This window comes from Sphaerodactylus townsendi, linkage group LG10 (assembly GCF_021028975.2).
Source record: "Sphaerodactylus townsendi isolate TG3544 linkage group LG10, MPM_Stown_v2.3, whole genome shotgun sequence".
NCBI classification, from domain to species: Eukaryota; Metazoa; Chordata; class Lepidosauria; order Squamata; family Sphaerodactylidae; genus Sphaerodactylus; species Sphaerodactylus townsendi.
The window spans coordinates 49,762,334-49,783,643 of record NC_059434.1 but is presented as its reverse complement, the minus strand read 5'-3'; the positions used below and the strand labels follow the sequence as shown (position 1 = coordinate 49,783,643).

The 21,310-nt window shown below is 41.6% G+C and overlaps 1 protein-coding gene across 4 annotated transcripts in view; it reads left to right on the top strand.

Annotated features, from left to right (window-relative positions):
• Positions 1–2,470: 2,470 nt before the first annotated feature.
• The window catches only part of GAB1 (GRB2 associated binding protein 1), a 91,035-nt gene continuing 72,195 nt past the window's right edge, over positions 2,471–21,310 (top strand). For all 4 annotated transcript variants that reach the window (XM_048509693.1, XM_048509691.1, XM_048509692.1 and 1 more), the window contains exon 1: positions 2,471–3,603. In XM_048509693.1, the coding sequence (XP_048365650.1) occupies positions 3,532–3,603 (72 nt within the window). In that variant the 5' untranslated portion in view covers positions 2,471–3,531. The remainder of the gene's footprint in view (positions 3,604–21,310) is intronic.

The window sequence follows — 21,310 nt, the reverse complement described above, 5'->3', positions numbered from 1 at the left end:
GGATAAAATAGGTTATTCCATTGTTGTCAGCTTTACATCGAGCAACAAAGCACATATGCTGGTTAGGAAAGGCTGAGATTGGAATCAAATATGTAATGCCCCACATAATCTCCATAGCAGGCCAGAAAGAAAAGGCGCAGTTCAGAAGAGAAAACAGAGGAACAACTGGACATGCTCGTGCATGTGAGAGAGACCCTGGCGGGCAGGCTAGCAGTTTGTCTTCATAGCAGAAGCTCCCACTGCTAAAGAGAGAGGCTGTTGTCTAGTATTTAAAGTAGCTTGTTTCTTAGACAGTGGACTCTTTGGCAGCAAAAATACAGGGAAAACTCCACCCCCTCCCCCGCCCCGGCCCAGCCTGTGAATACATTCTTTTCTTCAAACTTTAGCCACGAGCTACAACTCTCAGATCATTTTACAAACACCTCATTCGGTTCCATAAAATTATTCACTAGACAACATGGATTCAGTGGTTATTACACTATATAACTGTACTACCCTGGGCCATTGCAGAAGTGCTCAAGAATCAGTACAGGATCCAATAATTCCTATTCTAGGTCTACCTTGCTGCATTGTGAGACCTTCCAGGACTATGGAATGTATAACAGTAAAATCATAACAGTTTATTTTTATGGAAAACTTTTGGGGAGGGGAAAAACACTGAATTTGAGTGCTTTATATTTAAAACATGGGACTACAGCAACTGTCTATTAAAAGTCAGTTTTTTAAAACCTGGGAAATGGAACCAGATAGGAGAAACTGTTAATATACTTCTAGTGTGCTGGGGGGACCTTATATTTAACTAACTGGTGTGCTATTCTGAACTAATTTTCATCCTCAGAGCTCACTTATCTATGATGAGTGTGTGTGTGGGATGGAGGAGAAGAGAAAGAGATTTTAAAATGATAAGTTGCACAGCAGGATAAAGTTGACATATGACAATTTCTTTGCAAAGGATACCTGTTTAGATACATTGGTGCAAATTACTCCATATCTCACATCAATCATCATTCCCAAGCGAAAATCTTGTATGCGTTCCTCTACACTCACCCTTTTTTTCTTGTTGGTACTACATTTTCCAATAAAAATTTCCTCTTGAATATTCAGGCTGCAATCCTGCATGTAAGTAGATATTTTACATCCCCTTAACTTCAATAGGATTGCAACAGCCAAGGGAACTTAATAGTGTCAAGGTTAAAATGTGAAATGTGTTTGGCATATTTTTGTTTTTGAGCAGGTTCACAATATTTAACTGGTAGGTTTCAGAGGGGGAAAATGGTACAGTAGAAATCTGAACTGGCAAAATACATTTCCGCTACCCCAGTCCACTTGGCTGCCATTCCCGCCATACTACATGAAGGGGCTTTTTCTGTAATTTCTTCAATAACATTAATTAATATAGGACTATATTGATATGCCAAATGCCAATTAAAAAGAAAAAAGTCATAAAAGTCTGCTGGTAGCAGGAAATGGCCACCAAACAAGCAGAGAAAAAGGGCAGGTTTCTGAAAATTCATTCCACATTTTCATTGCAACTATTCGTGTAATGTTTTTCAATGGAGTCCATGCAATTAAATTGACACTTTATTATTTATTCCAGTTTCCCATCATACCCAATGGGTCTTCAGCCATATCCTTTTCCCCTTTTGGCACATTCCCCGCCTCAGAGTTACCCCTGGAAAGATAAACACGAGGTTTGCAGTACATGATCCTTATGTGAAGTTATTGAGTAAATGCACAGGATCGCTCCTTTCGATTCACCCAATTCCCAGGAGCGGACAGCTGAAGTCCGGCGCCTGCGCAATCTTGCCCCCCTTTTGTTTATCTACGATAGTAATGGCATCACCTTTTCCAGCAGGCACGTGAACATTCTGCGTTGCAGATGAGACGATGGCGTATATTGTTTCCAATTACAATATTAAAATTGTCTTTCTGCCAACTTTGATCTCCCCCCGGAAATTTCCCGGGGTGTGTTGATTCACTTACGTAGAAAGCATAGAGGACTTGATAGCAGCTTCCCAGGCTCTTGGGCTGGTGAAAAGATGCTGCCCATTTTCATTGATTTAAACCATTACTTTTTAAAAACTCATATGAAATGCAGAACTTTTCATTTCGCCTAGTTTCCAAATGTGATTTATGCAAATTGCCGCCTAGGTAATAAAAAGTAGGCGGAACCCTGCGCCTGTGCAAATAACTTTACTTCCTTGAATGGCTCGCAGTCGCGCCTTTATTTATCCGAAGTCTGCGCTCTGAAGCTGTACACTTTTCAGAGGGCTTCTCGCCAGATTCTCTTGTCTGCCAGAAACACTTTCTCAGTTCAGCACTGTAGGATGAAAGTTCCTCCCCGCCTCTCAGGTCTTCTGCAGCTTGGCCCCACCTTTGCAATGACCACTTTTGAGAACTACATATCCCAGGATCCCTTCTGTAGACTTCAGTCTATTCGGTCCCTGGCTTGGGGGCGTGGGGTGGGGGAGAGAGAAAAAGAGTTTCTGGCTGGATTTCAAAGAAAGTCTCGCCTCCTGTTTTTGAAAGGGGAGTAGATAGAAGTGCAGCCTAGGCCGGTGTGGAGGGAGGAAGGGAGAGAGTCAGTTTGGGAGTGGGCAAAGAGAGTGCAAAACTGGCGGGCGCGGAGATGCAGCGAGAAGGGCTGAACCTTTGCAGACTGGATCGAATTCCTCCCGCGCCTCGCTAGAGAAAGGCGAGCCTCCTGCCAGCGCGGCACTGGGAACACCTCCCCTCCCCTCCGCCACCCCCCACCCCTCGCCTTGTGCCAAAACATCCAAAGTCGAGGCTAAGAACTCGGTCGCCCTCAAGATTCCTCAGGGGCGCCCCCCGAAGTGTCTCCACGTTCCCCGGCCATTGGCCCGGCGCCTCCTCCACCTTCCCTCTGGATAAGGCAGGGGCAAAACAAGAGGCAGGCATCGAGCAGTTGCAGCGGCGCCCAGACTGCCTCGACCCCAGAGAGAGAGAGGAGGCGACCCTAGCTGGGCTGGGCCGGCCCTGGGGGTTCCCTGTCCGTTCTAATTGTCGCCTTACGGGGAAGGGCTTTCCAACCCCGGGCGTCGTGAGAAGAGACTTTCCCTGCCGCGGGCGCCTGGATCGCTAAAAGTTGCCGCGATGCGTGCGGAGACTACCCTATGCTGTCTTCCCTAACGCCCGGCTGCCTCCCTAGGGAAGGGGAGTCGGGCGCTGCCGGTCCACTCCCCCCGCGACCCTCCGCCTTGCCCGCTCCAGGCAGCCCTGCCTGCCTCTGTCTGCTTCGCTCCGGCATATATACTCAGACTCCTCCCGCCCTCCCTCTCTTCCACTCTCACCCTTTCCCGGCCGTCTCCTCCTCCTGCCCTCCCCTCGCCTCTCTCTTCCCTTCCCCCAGAGTAGCCAGAGGAGGCCGGGGCGGGCGGGCAAGGCAGGCAGGCAGGCAGGCGCGGTAGTCCTGCTGCTGCTGCTGCTGCTGCGTCTCTGGGTTGTCTCGGCCCAGGCGCGCCGCAGCAGCTGCCCAAAGAAGGATCCCCCTCGTCGGGGAGCGAAGCAGCCATGAGCGGCGGCGAGGTGGTCTGCTCGGGCTGGCTCCGAAAGTCGCCGCCGGAGAAGAAGTTGAAGCGCTACGTAAGTGCTTTTCGCCCGGGCTCCCGGGTTCGCGTCCCAGCGCGCCGAGCCCTCCTTCCTGTGTTTGCCTTTCTCGCGTCTTCCCGCAGCTCTTCCCCCCCCCCTCCCTCGTCGCCCTCCTCGTTCCTTTTCATCTCTCTCTCCCCCTCCCCTCCGGTTCTTCTGGTTTCCCACCCAAGATCTCGTTGAAGGCTCCTGGGGACGAGGACTGCCCTTGCCCACTCCCCGGAGCCAGCCGGCCGGCCTGCCTGCCTGCCTGCCTCCAAACTACTTTTCGAAAGTGCCAAACGCGCAGTTTGCGTTTATGGCATTTTGCAGAGTGGTTTGAGTGGACCAGTTTATAATTTCCAAGGATTGTACGCGGAGGCTGGGCCATAGTTTCCCATTCGATTCATTCAGGACACTTTTGTTGTTGTTTTACATGTAGAAAAGGAACAGCGTGGTTTAGTTTACAAAATGATAAACCTTTCTGTAGTAGTTAAACAGTACAAAAAATGATGGAAGATTCTGCTGCAACCTGGCGATACAGGCAAACTGTAAACGATGTCTGTTTACACTGATTTTTACTATAACTGTAAGCATAAACTTGAAGACTGTTTATAGGAAGCAGTTCTGTGTATAAAATGAGGAATATGTGCCACTTTTGATCATCATATGTGCATATAACCTGCTGCATCTCCAAGCCTGGTGAGTGGAAGCTGTTGCCAGTTGTGGTTTCTTACTGGATGTACTCACTATAACATGCATCTGTGTGTTTATTGCCAAATTGTAAAGGCAGCAGACTTGTCCACCATTGGAGAGTCTGTCCATGTTAGGAATCCAGAGCATTCAAGCAATGCAGTGACTGGGGTGTGAAGAAGAATCTCTAACACAGAAACTTTATTTTCTTTTAAATTCCAAATCCCCTTTCGCTTATTAAATGTGTCAGCCTACTTGAGTTACAATCGTAATACATTTTTACCATAAACTATGCAAATGGTGGAAAAATACGAACTTTCCCTGACACTGATTCTTACATTAATTGAAGAATTCTTAGCTTGCTCCCAAAGTATTGCTTCTGCTGAGAATTTATATTGGCTTTGGTTCTGAGCAGATGTAAATAACTTGGTGTACTTTTATACCCATACTGCCATTCAGATAGCTGGACTTGGTATTTCTGGAAGCTATTTTTTTTATCCTATGCCTCCCCTCACCAAAATTCCACTTTTTAATAATGCTATGTCAACACTTCCTACTGATCATTTTGAGTAGTCTGCAGGTTATCTTTCTGATGTTAGGCTGTGTCTATGTTATCAAAATCCAGCAGCCAAAACCTTTCACAAATGGCAAAGTCAGATTCTGATCTCTGTTTGCATGTATACCCTTCTGTCATCCAAGTTCAAGAAATATCATCCTTTAAAAACACCAGCAAACTTTTCACCTGCCTGTGTTTCCTTTTGTCTGGGTGGCTAATCTTGCCTAACGCTTGTCTCTGTTTCAGTTGTCATTGGACTAGACAGTTGTTTTATGATACATTTTGACACCCGAGTCAGCAAAACTGGGATTCCAAGTAGTTGATATGGTTAGGAATCTCAAAATGAGCAACTTCTGCACTTTTGAATAATTGGTGAACCTTCTCTTCCCTTCCCTTTTATGTTGCTGACTCAGGTTAACTGACAATTTTCTTGTGCTAATAATAATGATCATACTGTTATTTACATGGTTATATTATTCTTAGATTAGAAGAGGCAGGGGTGAATGAGGCCCCCTAACTACTTGGAAGTATTGCTTCTGTTTAATGCCTTGATCATATAATCAAACCTGAGATTGAAGTGATAGCTAACTTAGGGTAACTTTGTAAATGAACCCCATTTTAGAAGATGGAGCCAGCATCAGCGTCTTGGGGTGGGTGAAGTTCAGCTCATAACAGTTCATAGCAAGTGTTAACAGTGAGCACAAATATTGAGTAATAGGATTGCTGGCATGTGCAGGCAGATCCAAGGCTATGATTGTCAGTTTAGGTTACCAGTTCCAAGTTTATAAAAAATGGGAATAGCATTCAGAACAGAAAAGCCTGTAAACCTCTGACTGGTAGGCATTTAAATCTCTGAAGTTATACAGTGGAGGGAATGTCATCCACATTTACTCCTGGACTCTTCACTTGAATGAAAGGCTAACAGATTTCTTGTGGCACGGCATTTTCGTGGAGTACAGCTATCTGATAAAGTCAGCTGCAGTGTCTAAAAGCATACACCATGAGAAATGCATTGGTGCTACAGTATTCTCCATTTCTGCTATAGCACGTGTATCCCTCTGTAGTTTGTCTTCTGAATCGTATACATAGTTTGGATTATTTTGCTTCCATTCTTCAAGCAAATACCGAGTGTCCAGAAACTATGTATCAGAAGTATCTCTGCATGAACCAGCCAGGCAGTTAATACCTTGTAAGAAAGTAAACGTAGCCTATACTTCTTGAGTTTTTCTTTTAATTCTTTGTGGCTGCTTAGTGGTCTAGTTACTGGTTGATTTCCATCCATGTTTACTGGGAAACAGACTTTCGGTTACTGTCATCAGGAAGGAGCAGCCTGCCATTTGATTAGATAAAGATTGGAAAGGCAGCAAGATGACGAAACTTGTCTGTAGCCAGAGGAGGGGGATCATTTGATAAGGTGAGTGGTTGGATAGTTTGCTTTTGATTGTTCCAGACCCTAGAAACATTCAGCTTAATAAAATGGGGCCAATTTTCATTATTTTTTTCATTTTTCAAAATTTTCCCCCAATGCTTTTGTCCAGTTTAGCATATACTTCCTGATCTGCTGTGAGCAGGATTCCTGAACCTGTAGTGTCTTTCAGTTAAATTTTCTTTTTCTTTTAGATTTTACATGTTCTACCCATTTGTCAAAGAATTGTTTTGATTCAAGAAAATTGCTTTGCTTGCTGGAAGTTAGTGTCTTCATTCTCTTCATACTCTTTTGGAACACTAGACTTGGATGTACAGGAAAGGGATTTTGTTTTAAATATCGGGAATAATACATAAGAAAATTCCCAGCTATGGAGTTTATATGCACTGTGTTCCCCAGATGAGTTGAAGACATGGTATTTATCATGTTTTGTAAGTAACTAGATGTGGTGTTTACTTTGTTGCCGGAGAATCTATTAAGAAGATAAGACAAGTACTACTGGACCCTGCTACTTTCAGTGCAATCCTATACAGAATTATTCCAGTCTAAGCCTGTTGATTTCAGTGAGCTTAGATTGGTGTAACTCCATGTAGGACTGCACTGCTGGGAAGCCCAGAAAAAGAGCATAAAGACAACCTCTCTCTACTTCTGTTTCTCCTCCAGCAGCTGGTGGGCAGATTATACACTCTGTGAACATGGCTCCATTTAGGCGCTATTGCTTATTTTTAACAAACTGGATATAATAACTGGGGTGGGGGTGGGGGTGGAATCCCCTCTCTCCCATCTCCCTATCCTTGATTCTATTTCAATAGCTTGAACTATTTTTTAAAGTGACTCCTAACATATATCAACATTCAGTGTCTCTTGGAATATATTCAGTCATTTGTTAGGCTGTTTGGTGTATTCAGAGAGGAGTTTCTTTGCTTAATTTACAAAGTCCTAGTATTCTGTAATTCATTCAAAACATAGTGGTACTACTACATCTGGTGGCAGCAGGTTCCATTCATCAATTGCATATAATGTAGACGTGACTTAATTTTCTTCTGTTCTGAATGTACTGCTTGTTAAGTTTTTTGAGTGGCCCGCAGTTCTAGCATTATTACAGAAGGAGAAGACATTCTGTCATGTTTCTTCAAACCATTCAAAATATTATAAGCCTTTATCACGTCTCCTCATAGTTATCTTTTTTTCCTAAGCTAAAATTTAGCTTACTCCCTTAGGTGCCTACCCCCTTAGGTGCTGATCTCTGGATTGCTGTAGTTGTTTCAAAAAGATGCAGAAAGGAACATCAGTTTGCAGTCGTGAGACCAGAACACTAGATGGTCTTCCAAATGCAGTTATAGCATAGATTTATGTAGTACTGTTATGCCATTCTATGTTCAATCTCTTTCATGATAAACCCCTATGGGGAATTTGCCTTGTTTACTGCTGTATCCATGACCTAACATTTTCATTAAGCTTTCAAGACATTTCCTGGAAAGTTGCAGGCAGTTCAGATCCCATTGATGTATAGGCAATGCACATCACTGTGCATTTACAGTGACTCTCATGTTGTGGTCCTGCTAGTCAGTTTAGAGAGACCTTTTTGAAGCTTTTTACTGCTTAAGTTATTGGTGTCCCATATAATTAAAATTACTCCACTACTCACCCCTGACTTCAGATAATCCATTCATAAATGAAATAGCGTTACTGTGAAAACAGATCCAGGGGAAACCAACATTATGTACATCCTTACATTTTGCAAAGTATTCATTTTATTCCTGTTTTCTACTCTTATTTTTAACCACTTCCAATTCTACAAGAAGACCAGTTCTTTCATTTCACTATTGATAAGTGATTGGGTAGCCATTATGTGGTAAGATCTCCCAGTACACAATGTTTACACAAGATCTTCATGATTATTGACACCTTTTTAAAAATCTGCAATGACTGAAGAGGCAGGATTTCCATTTGTGGAAGGGACGCTGATTTTTTTCTTACCACGGCATGTTTCTATTTTAATTCAAGTGATAATTAAAAATAATTTCCACCACCTTTTGAGAACAGTTTTTGAACTAATTTTCTGGATCTCTCTTGGATCCTTTTTAAATAGTGCTGATTACATGTTACCTTCCAGTCCTCCGGTAAGAAGGCTGGTTTTAGGACCAGTGTACATCATGTTAGGTTGAGAATTTCACATTTGAAATTTTCAGGAGTTCTGAACATATGTTATAGTGGTCTGAAAATTGGTTTGTAAAGTCTAGCTCATTGTCATTGTATTTGATCTAGCTTTTTCGATGCCCCCTCCTAAAATTCTGATGTTTTCCACAGATAATCTGAATACATTTCTTTTTAGCTAACTTTTTCACTACTGAATTATGAAACTATGTCTCTGCCTGGTTTCCCGCTTCTGACATCTGTGAATGTTTTCATTTGATTTTAATGAGTACTCCTTACTTTTTTTGCTTGCATTATTGTCAGCTTATATTTGCTTTTTCAGAGTTTGTGCTCATATTTTGTTTTTCTCATTTTCTCCCTTTTAAGGGAAGTCTTCTTGGCTTTTATTGCTTCCTTGACTTTATTCTTTAACCATCATTGCATGCTCTTGGATTTATTAATACTTTTCCTTAAGCATGATGTATATTCTATTGGAGCTCCTAATATTGGAGTTCAGTTTCAACTCCAAATAACCCTGAAAAGAGTTAACTCTTCTAAAGCTTCCTTTTAACTAATTCCCTCATATTAGTGAGTGGTTTGGAGATAAATTTGCCTGCATTGGACTTCAGAGCAACTTTTGACCAATGCGTCCTTTACATCTGTGGTCATTGTTCCATATACTTTGTAACTCTCAGTACACCTTGTAACTCTCAACAGATTTTGAGTACCAGCCAGGATTGCTTTTCTTCCAGACCACTTCATGTGCTAACTATATTGATGCAAAACATTAAGTGTACCTAGAAATTCTATATCACGCAGGCTGTCCAAATGCCGTCTCTTTCCAACCGTGCAAGCCTAAGAATACTTTCCTAGAAGTAGGCCCCACTAAATGTAATGGAACTTACTTCTGAGTAGGCCTGCCAAGAAGGGCTCTTTAAACAAACTTTTCTTATGTAGTTTTTCTCCAATTCCTTCCTTTAAACTGCTGTTGTTTTTCTGGTCATTGCCAAGTTCTACTAAATTCTCACGTTAAGGATCAGAAACATTGGCACCATAATTCTGGAGGGACGAGTTGTCTCAGAGCAGACGTTTTCCAGCTCTTGTTGGTTCCCCCCCCTCCCAGCATGTCAGTTCAAAAGCTACTGTACAGTCTTTGTTAAGCACCTAGTGTGCAGGTCTTCTTTTTTCATTTTTAAAATTCTTACTGTAGAGATCCTGAACTTCAGTATTCTGCTTAGCAACATAAATTTGGCTTCCAAATTTTTGTTCTAACATGTACCACAGCCACTGACTCCTACTTTGCTATATCTAAAGCCGATTTAAGTTGCTGTGTGTGTTTTACATGCCCAGCCCAGACCCATCACACTGTGTACCTAGAAGAAGAGAAGAAAAGTTTGGATTTATATCCCCCCTTTCTCTCCTGTAGGAGACTCAAAGGGGCTTACAATCTCCTTGCCCTTCCCCCCTCACAACAAACACCCTGTGAGGTAGGTGGGGCTGAGAGAGCTCTGAAAAGCTGTGACTAGCCCAAGGTCACCCAGCTGGCGTGTGTGGGAGTGCACAGGTTAATCTGAATTCCCCAGATAAGCCTCCACAGCTCAAGCAGCAGAGCGGGGAATCAAACCCGGTTCCTCCAGATTAGAATGCACCTGCTCTTAACCACTGCGCCACTGCTGCTCTTAATCAAAAGTTTCACATCCAGGAGTGCCCCATCCCCTTGAATATTTCACGTACATGAGAGGACATAACTTGAGAATTGAGGATGGTTTTAAATCCATGGTGGCAAACCTATGGCACTCCAGATGTTCATGGACTACAATTCCCATCAGCCCCTGACAGCATGGACAATTGGCAGGGGCTGATGGGAATTGTAGTCCATGAACATCTGGAGTGCCATAGGTTCACCACCACTGTTTTAAAGTAATCTAGATTCATTTGCAGAGGAGTTGTCATCATGGGAGTGGAACCAGCCTGGTGTCCTTGAATGTCTCTCTGTGCTTCCTGACTTCTCTGGGTCATTCCCTTTAGCTTGAAAAGACTTTTCCCTAAGATCAGTCAGTTCTCCCACAACTGACACATCTGCAACCTCTCCCCAGCAGGCAGATAGTCATTCATATAATAGTTTTTGTGCAAAACACTGGCTAGAGCCATCTGTCTTGCTTCTATCTTTTTAGATTTAAAACACTGGTAGGCACTTTGCAGCTTGTGGGTTAGCTGTGGCTCTTTTAATTTAGAATGTGATGACTTCTAACGTCTCACTGATGGGCACACTGGAAGTAATACAGCACTGGTGATGAGTTCGTGTTAAAACCATAGAGAAAATCCCTTGGAGGATCCAAAGGCATTGAAAGGAAGAAGTAAAGAAAGGCTATCCAGTAGATATTTATTTGGCTGTTTGTTTAGTGGTGATCTCAAATGTGGCTCTGCATGAGTATCACTGATACTCTGGTCTTTTTAATTGGGTGTATTCACATGTAAGTCCAGTGGTGTAAGGATTAGCTGAATCTTATTTTTCAGCTTGGTTTGTGAGATGGGGACAGGGCCTTCCATTCTTTAGTCCTCCCTGTTGACTACCTTCTTCAATTGTGTTACCTCTTTCCTTGTAGCTTTCCCCCACTATATGCTGGTTTTATCCCTTTCAAATTTGCATTCGGTTTAGTCTAGGGATAGCTGCTACCTGTTGTGCTTGGCTGCCAAAGTGATACCGAGGAACAGGAGGTCACTACAGAATTGTCTCCTTAGGAATCACCACTTAATGTGCCTTGCCTTTGGCTTAGCTTGAAATGTTTAGGTCATACTTCCTTCACTATGCACAGATTCCTGAAACTTTTCCCAGTTTTCTCTCTGCACTGTTTCTGAGGTTCCTTTACATTCACTGACATCATATTGAAAAAAATATATATCCTGAGGATATAGTTGGAAACATATTCTGGATCTTTTGATCCCCCTGTCACAACAAGGACAAGATAGGCCAGAATTGTGAATTGTGTTTGAGAGCAAAAGAGTGAAGTGCCTTGTGGGAACAGTCTTGTCAGGAAATTTGCTTTGTGTAGCAGTGCTGTCCAGCTTTAGTGGGGCTTATTGCATGGAAAACTTCCCTGTGGATTACACAATGAAAATAAAAGAATCTAGATTATGGAAATAATAATGGACTGGCATGATCTTTGTCCTGATGTGTTTTTGGCTCTTTGGTGTCATGAAGTGCTTCTTATCTGGGATTTTTGTAATGTATCATGTGTGTAAACAGGTGCAGTTTGGTTATTTTTTTAAGAGTACCTTCCAGCTTCATGATGATTTGATTCTTTCCCTGCTCAAAACAGAAGAGTCATTTCTAATGCCAGGTTTTTGCAACAGGATTACTTGTTCTCTTCCACTGATATTTGAGAGGCACTCTTTCTTTTCTGCATGCATTTTATTGGAGAGAAGCTTTGCCCTTGGGATAGAAATGTTTAGATTACAAATTACATGGGGGGAAAAACTAGAGAGGAGAAAATGTTTTTCTTTTTATAGCACCCTACCGTTTCTCCTGTGTAAATATTTTAATAGGCTACAGTGGAACTGACATTTAAGTTGCATAAAACTGTTGCTTGTTTGCTGAGAGGGCAGATTCCTTGACGCGGGAATAGCAACGCTGCTGTTAGCAGCTTTCTAGTATTTTCAGAGGCACTTTCAAATCACACGCGGTAAAGGAGTGTTGTAGATAGTTCTCTGTTTGTATGCTTTTTGTACCAAAGTAGGTTGGGTGGTATCAACATTGCCTAATGGGTGAAGTAGGCTTCCATGTTGGGTGTTGTCAGTGAGGAAATATGGGCCTAGTTTACACATGCTTATATGCTGTTGCTTAGTGACTGTCAGCCAGATGTGTGAACTGACTGCATTAGAAACACATTGGGGTTTATAGTGATGTGAATTTAAAGTTCTGTGATCTATAGTGACCTTTCTACATAAGCGTCACTTGATTTTGTATATATAATTGGTTGGCTTCTAGAATAAAATAGTTTCAGATGTTTGGCTTTTTTCATTGTATTCTTTCAGCCGATGTGACTGTTTCTTTGTATGGAAAGATGTAATTACATGCTTATTTACGAAGGTCATCTGTGTTGATAAAGATATTCTGAGGAATTCCATTCAAGATTGTCCAGATTTAATTTTGTATTTACAGATGTGAAACTGAACATTGGTTACTTCATGAAGGTTACAAATCTTGTTGGCTGGAATCACCAAGGAAAATTATCTCCTTGTAAAATTGTGCTTTTTCTCACTAAAGGAAATGTATTGGCTTTGAATCCCTGCCCAGGTTAGCCTGATCTCATTAGATCTTGGAAGCTAAGCTGGGTCAGACCAGGTTAGTATTTGAGTGGGAGACTATCAAGGTATACCATGGTTGCTACCCAGAGGCAGGCAAAGCAAACCACCTCTGAATGTCTCTTGCCTTGAAAATCCTATGGAGTTGCCATAAGTTGGTTGGCTATATCCTACTATATAAAAGGCAAGTTGTGTTGATGACGATTCACTTCTTATAGAAGGAGTCTGGGAGCTGAAGTCCAGAAGGCACCAGTTTTCTTGCACAGAGTGGCTGACGGGGCTACAACTCCCAGACTCCTTTGCGAAGTGTTATATGGGAGGGCTTCGTAGTCCAGGATACACAACAACAGAAGCCCCACTGCCTCACCTTGAACCCCATTTGGAGATATCCCAAGATTCCGATCTTGGGTGAGTGTTTCAGCCTCTTCCCATGCAACATTCAGTGCCTTCAGGTCTTGCTCGATGTACGTATCAGAAGATTTAAATAAGCGATCTGCCTACCCGATAAAAGGGTTGCAAATTGATTCACAAGTGAAGCTCTCAGAAACTGACTCTTGCTCTGCCCAATCCAATGGTCATAAATCTGGCTTTTGTGATGGCAGGGCTGAGGGCTGCCTGGCCGCCCACATATCAGGCCCTCCACCAGCACATTTGGCTGTCTGATGAGAAGTGTCCCACACAGCAGAAGAAACCAAGCCTGTGTGTGGCACAGCCAAGGATTAAATTTCCTCTAACCAAGGAACTGTAATGCGAAGAGTCAGGAACTAATCAGTAGATTTTTAAGACCCATGAAGATGTGACTCCTTGTATCTCTGAAAAAAGGTAGCACCTCTCCAGAGAAAATATTATGGAAGGATATATATCCTCATACTTCTTTGCAAAGAAACAACACGATTTTTAATGTCAGTATTGCTTTCTCATTTTCACACATAAGGCTGATCCAGTACATTCTGTACAATGAACTTTTTTAAAAAAAGTCTGAGACCCATAAAGTTGGGGACAGCAGCTTTAATGGCATCCTGATGACAGACTATGTGAGGAGCTTGTTGAAAGCACAACCTTGCATTACTGTTCTTTTTTCCGAGGCTTGTGTTGTAAACAGCGAAAGGGAAAGTCTTGTCAGTGGAAATGCTTCCTTGTGTATCTGAAAAACTGCAGTTTTACACCCTGTTAATTAATGCATACAAGTGTTAGGGAAAATCCAGGACTCCATCTGGGTAGAAGATGGTAAGTTGGGTTGCACTTGTTAAATATGGTTTCAGTGCTCCATTTGAAGAAATAGGAGGAAGAATAATTTGAAGCTGTTTGGCAGACATCTGGTCTGTTGTGCTTCTCAGGGTTTTTCTTCCATTAATCTGACACAGCATTCAAGTCTGCTTCTAAGCATTTAACACTTGAATTTTACAGCTGGAAAATCTCAGTTGCCTGGAAATACGTTATAGAACTTTGGCATTGTTTCTCCACTTCTAAAATATACTGCGGTGTTACTCTGGCTGTTAAGCTAATAATACTAAGCAGTCACTGGGAAGTATCATTTGTGTACATGAAACAAAATTACTTTAAACTTTTAAAATGCATGCTTCAAATACTGAAGGAAACCATCTGGGGTGAGCAGATGTTGGCCACAGAACCCAAGACATAGCCTAGTAATCATGAGGTGATCCACCAGAATGTGGGCATGGGTGAAATGGAATGTGCAATAGCTATTCCAACCCAGAACCCTGCTGCCTGCCCACCCTATCGCCCACAAGCCCGCCCTACCTGCAGAGCAGTGACATCTGGCTATATGCTGCTCTGCCAGCCTGCAAAGTCCTCCCGCCTCCCCCCAAGCATCCCCATTCAACCCTCCCCCACCAACCAATACTCACTTTCCACCTCTCCCCCACCCCAAGCCATACCTTCCAACTTGCTCCCTACCCCAAATCACACCTTCAAACCCTTACCAAACATTCCCATTCTACCCTCCCCCACCCCATTACTCACCTTTCAACCCTCCTCCACTCAAGCCTCACCTTTCCACCTTCTCCCACCACAAGCCTTGCTTTCTGCCCTCCCCATGCCAAGCCACTCCTTTTCACCTGCCTCAATTCTCAACTTCCCACCTACCCCAGTCACACCTTTCCCACCTCTCTCACCCCCAAGCCACAGACTCAAGCCCAGGTGCAAATCATTTCAGCACGGAATGCAAATAATTGCAGCAGGAGCCCATTGCAGGGGAAGATGCTTCTTCCCCCCCTCTTTGGTAGGGCCCATTGCACACACACACACACACACCCCCGGTATTTGCTGCTAGTGGGAATGTAAAAGAATGGAAGATGGCAAACATGCTAAAGGAGCATGATACAAGGTGCACAGAGTGCAACCAAGTCTGCTTGTGCTGTCAGAGATTATAAATGAAGTCATATGGTACTCTTTTTTTTAAACCCCTCCACACCACAAACTAATTCTGCCTCATTTACTACAATCCTCACTGTGGAGATGATCTGCCTTTGATGTATTCTCTCTCTGTCTCTCTCTGTTTGCTCAAACCTGACCAAATTTGTTAATCTAAGGGTTTGCCAGGATTAGATCTACCAATGATTCCAAAATGGCTGCTATGGGTGTGCTCTATTTCAGCCCCATCAGGCTCTTTTATTGTCAAGGGACGACAAGCAGCTGGACCTATAGGATATTTTGTTTCCTACATCCTTCCTAACATGGATCAGGTACATGCAGCTTCTACAGAAGCACCTCTGAGGAGTGGAGGTGCCCTGTCCTATACAAGAAGGTTGGTAGTGTTGATAACTGGATGCCTTCTCTGTGCTTCTGACAAGGGAGTGCTGAATTTCAGACCTCTTATGAGTGTATAATTAGTTGCTGATTGAAAATTTGATTACTGAGCAGACATCCTCTTAATCAGTTTGATGCCCACCTTTGAATATGACTGAGGGGACATCAGTAAAGGCAGACAATGCACATTGCAATACAGATTTTCCCAGCCCAATGAATTTTTTTGGCAGCTGCTTTAAAATGAGGAAATTGCGTTGAATTGTGAAAAATGAGTTCTACCACTACTAATCTTACAGCGAAGCACTCCAAAATTGGGAAATAGTCAGCCGGTCCCTTTGTGCATAAAGGTTATGAAAGTCTTAATTATATGATGACAAAACATATTTTGTAAGGGACAATTCTGTAGTTGCTCTACCAGTTACTTGTTCAGTCAAAAGCCGTGCTCTAAAAATGGAAAGAGAAGAAATATATCTTCAGAACAAACAGAAGTTATTAGTTGAAATGCTACCTGCAACAGTTTCTTCTGGGTGTGGGGTAAGCCCCATCTTTTCCCTTGATGTACTAAACCCCCCTTGAAACTATTTACATGCTGCTTTTCAATGCAGGTGTTCTTAAAGCAGGTTCAGGAACAGAACATGCATGTATAGCTGTTGCCGTGCAAGAGTTAGCCAGTATGTGAGAGCGCTCTTCAAGAGTGGAGGCAGCTCCAGGCCTAATGGAAGGCTGCGTGGCTGCTGCCTCTCTTCTTTTGATAATCTCATTCATGTCATTTGGCAGATGTGGTGATAGGGTGGGAATTTTGTGTTTTATGCAGAAAGTGTTTCTATGGAGGAGAATGAAATCTGCATGTGGAAAACCACGTGTCACCACTGCACATGCTTCTGTTTCAATACATATCTATGTGCCAGGAAACAATGGTTGTCCACGGTTGCCCTGTGTTTCTGCACAATGAAATAGGCAGGCATATTGTGAGTTGGTTCACCCATGTATTGCTTCTATTGTAATATATTAGTTGGACTTACATTCATGTATCATTATTTTCTTACTTGAAAGTGCTTCCAGGTATAATCCAGGCCTTAATTCTGGGGGTTCAGATCTTCTGCAAAAAACTGAAGGATCATTCATCCCATAAGTCTCCCCTAAAAAGTAGTACAAGATCATGGCAGCATTCAATCTCTTCCTGGTCCCAAAAGCAGGGAGTGCAAAAGAATAGGGGGAAAATGGTGCCCTTAAGGCTTCAGGGTAGCAAACTAAGGAAATTTAGTGCAAATGAAATGTACGATCATTCCTGTGGTTTATGATCTTTCATTCAGCATCAGGCAACATACAGAGGATTAAGGACAGATCTTAAACTAACCCAGAGTCCGAATTAATCTGCTGCTAGAAACTTTCTTTAACAGTTCTTCTATTGTGACTAGTTCTTTGAATATTTGACAGGTATTTAGGCAATATTTTTATCAGATTTTTTTCATTTATTGACTTCATGTATATCCCGCCTATATTTATGGATGTTTGAAAATATCTGACATGCAGTAAAATTCGATAAAGGGTATATAGTAGTATTTAGTTCGTAAATGTATTTGATATATAAGAAGTGTTATTTAATATTTGTCTGTGGTTGACAGTTCCAGTTTTATATTTGATACTTGCCAACAAATCTAAACAACTTCGAATAAAGGTCAGAATTTCTCACTTACTCATAATCTTCATGGAAACAAAGGAGCATTTGTGATTATAAATATTAGCCATTATTTCTTTCCAGTCTACCCAGAGGGTGCGGCTAGTGCAGTCCTATACAAAGTCACTCCAATCTAAGCCCAAAGATTTCAATCTAGGGCAGGGGTAGGGAACCTGCGGCTCTCCAGATGTTCAGGAACTACAATTCCCATCAGCCTCTGTCAGCATGGCCAATTGGCCATGCTGGTAGGGGCTGATGGGAATTGTAGTTCCTGAACATCTGGAGAGCCGCAGGTTCCCTACCCCTGTAGGGAAATACAAAATTGAAGTGAAAAATAGAGGACATGTTTGATAAGATTGGGAATTGTTATTTTTCTGTGCTAGTTATCTAATGAGATGGTTAACTTTACTTTGCTAGTGCTGAGATTGATTTTATGGTTGCATTTTCTGCTGTATCTTGTAGTGATTATATTGGGCATGGTTTCTGTTCTTCCACAACTGTTATTGCCTTTTATAATGTGTTAACTGAAAAGAAGGGGTATATTTTAATTAAAATGTAATTATGAATCTGAAATATGTCTACATGGGAGCAAGGATCACATCTACCTTTTTTTAAATGGAAGAAATGCTACTTTATAGCCTCACAGATTACCTGTGACCCTGCTAAGTACTGTACATATTTGTCAAAATGATTATCCTTGGAATATTATTTTAATAAACTAATTACCAGATGAGCCTAAGATTGTGTAGCTACAGATGTAGGAAAATTACGTTAACAAGCCCCTTAAGGGATAAAATAAAATTGCATTATTTTGTAAACAAAATAAAATATTCTTGGTATGAAGAACACTTGAAGATATATGGTTGCGAATAAAAGCTATGGAAATAAGGTCTAAAGCAATAATATGGAAATAGCTGAATAAAAGCTATGGAAATAAGGTCTAAAGCAAGGTGTAAATGATCGAGCACATGTTCTAAGTAAAGTGTTCTTTCAAAGTTGATTGTGTTGAAAAGTTTTAAGCCTTTCTGACAATTGACATGATAGTATAACTCAGTGCCATGCAAGTCATGTGATTATTTTAATTCACTGAAAATGGATCAACTAAAAAGCTTTTGCAGTTTCTGCAGTAAGGTAGGACAGAAGGTAAACTGTGGTCTGTTTCTGGTGTACTCTAATTCTTGTGAAGAATCCTGCATTGGGTAGACCTTGGTCTGATCTAGGAAGATACCTTCTGTAAATAAAAGTTAACTCAGGACAGTACACTATTTATACCTAAACTATTGATTTCATTAATGGTCATTTAAAACTTGAAGACACACTGGTAGAGCACCGGAATTTGTGGGTATGCACATCTTTTTTTAGTAGGCCATGCTTGACTGGAGTCAGCCCATCCTAGTTCTACTAAGGAAGCCGTAATAGACTGCATCCAATGCGAAGAGTTCTCATTTGTTTCATTCATGACGAGGGTAATTTTGGCATTCAGGCAATTAAAAAAACAGTTTTCAGAATGGTATAAGGAGGTTTTCGTACATATTCCCCTAAATATGCCCACAGATTCAAAATTGTCAATGAATTTTTCTCAGAATGACTCACTGAGACAAAACTCTTTCAGGGCTGTAGTTTTATACCAGCTAGAGCTTGAGTTAAGATGTTCATTTTAAATAGACTTCCACAGCCATCTGTGTGTCATTATTATTACATTGTACTGTTGTATTTTAATTTTTTTAAGTACAGAGGTTTAACTTGAATTACAGATTTCATATATGGGACTCAAAACAAATTATGGCTAGTTTCTTTTCACAAGTCCATCAGTGGTACTATAGATATCTATAGGAATGGGTCACCTGAAGGCCAGAGATGAAAACTAGGGGTGTGCAAAAAAAAGTATTTTTGGCTTTGGATGTATTAGACTCAAAATATTGGAATTCCCAAATGATGACATGGTGTTTGGATTCACATTTCTTCAGATTTCTGAATTTTTTGGGTCCATTATTCCCCATGGGGGAACTTTCTGTGTTACTGGTGTGTGTGTTTTTAAAGCAGCAGACACTAAAATTGTCCAGCTGAACAGCTGAGCCAAGCCAAACAAAATCAAACAAGAGAATCCTTGCAGTAGAAACTCCAGGTTAGGGGAAAGGGACACTTTGGCAAAAGCACAACAGAATCCAGTGCTAATGTGGCAGTGCAAGCCCAACATAACTAATGTCAAACCAGAGTATCACAGCAGTAGAAAGCAAGTGGGGGACAGGTGGGTATGCTCAACACTGAAAAAACACTGAAATCAGACACAAAGAAAGTTTGGCAAAGTTAAAAAAAAACCATAGAAACTGACAAGCACACAAGCAACCTGGCAAGCCCATAGAAATGGGAGACACAAAAACAAAGGAGACAGAGGGAACAAGGAGGGGGGGAAAAGTTCCAGATCTTTTTGGTTAATCCCTAATATTTCGGGGGTGGGGGTGGTAACAATTTTTTTGATACCCTGAAAAATTCCTAGATGTAATTGCAGTATCAAATATACCTGAAAAACACCAATTAAGTGTTTGGGGAGTTATTTTTGGTTTTGGTATATCCAGATGTACACTCTTAACGATAACCAGCTGACCCTCCTATGTCTAATGAAGGAACTTTGCTAGTGGGATTAGGCTGATGTGGTTCTAGGAGGTTAATTCAGATAGGCAGCTCTGAGGAATGCATAGGAGCTCAGAGCACAGAGGCAGGGAGAAGTGGAGGCTGGATTAGAAGGCAAGGCAGGAAAGAAGTGAAAGCTGGTATTGACTAGTTGCACAGGTGTAGACTGTGGTTGTGTAGGGGCAAGGGTGGAGCAAGGTAAGGGACTTGTTGTGGTAACTTGGGCCTGCAAATGTCATAATCTTTAAGAGAAACAGGATGACTAAGCAAGCAGGACTCCCACTTTGATATTAGACACACCCAGATTTGTCTCCCTGTCTTCAGAGTGCCTGACTATCTAGTTGTGGGATCTAGACCATGTACGGAAACAGATGTTTGTAAAATATTGATGGAAGTTTTGATGCAGTGAGGTGCTGATTTTATTTAATGGCTATTAAAAGCCACTGCCTTATGCTGGCAACCATTGCCTATTTTCAGTCGAGGCAACTTGTTAGATGTGTTGAAGTTCTTATAATTTAATTGATGGTAAAACTGTTTCTTGAAGCAGACAGCTCTTCTGGTTTGATTATATGTGAATAAAATTCCAGTATTCATTCTTAGCTAAGATGAATGTGAAGATAAAGAACTGTTTATAATGTGTCAATGAATCTTAGAAAGATTGGCAGGATATTTGACCCATCGTTTACACCAGAGGAGTTGTTCTTTGATCTTCTAGTTTTTTAGTTACACAACATTCCCGTTTTATTCAATAAATATTTGAGCAGCAGGATTCATTGACATAGGAAGTTAGAATTTGATGGTGCTTGAAGGAGTTGACCAAATGTTAATTCTGGTAACAAATACTTGATTAAAATATTTATTGAAGGAATAAAATAAGTTAGGAAATACTTCTGTGAGTAGAAACTTCACTTTGGATACTCTGTTGATACTTATGTTCAAAGTTCAATGTGATAGTCACCGTTCAACTTTGAAGTTGATTACTCATGCAGGATTATATCAACAGGTATAGTCTTGCTCCCTTCAGGCAGAAATCCTTCTCATAGTACCCATTCATTTCTAACTGTGGTGAAGCAACAGATAGAACTGCCTTATTAGCACCTCCTCCATTTTCTTCCCACTTTGTCTTCCAGTATTATAATGTATGTGGGGGGAGTGGGCTGATGGCTCTGGAATAGTCTTCCCTTGGAGATTCATTATATGCCTATCTTTGTCCAGGCATTTGGTTTAGCCTCCCTAGAAACCCCATCAACAGTTGCTGGTCTGGGGATGGGGTGGGGGTTATTTTAATGTGATTTTTATTGTTGTTTTTATTGTAATATTTTATTCATGATGCTTTTATTGTTATTTTTATTATTTTTAACCTTCGTAAGATGCTAGTATGAGGTTGGGTACAAATATTATAAATAAATAAACAAATAAAGCACAATTCCAACCTTTGGACTGACGCTAGATCCACTGGGTTGACTTATTCAGAGCCACAGGCTGCAAGCCATGGGATAAGAGCCAAAATTCTAATCATGCCGGAATT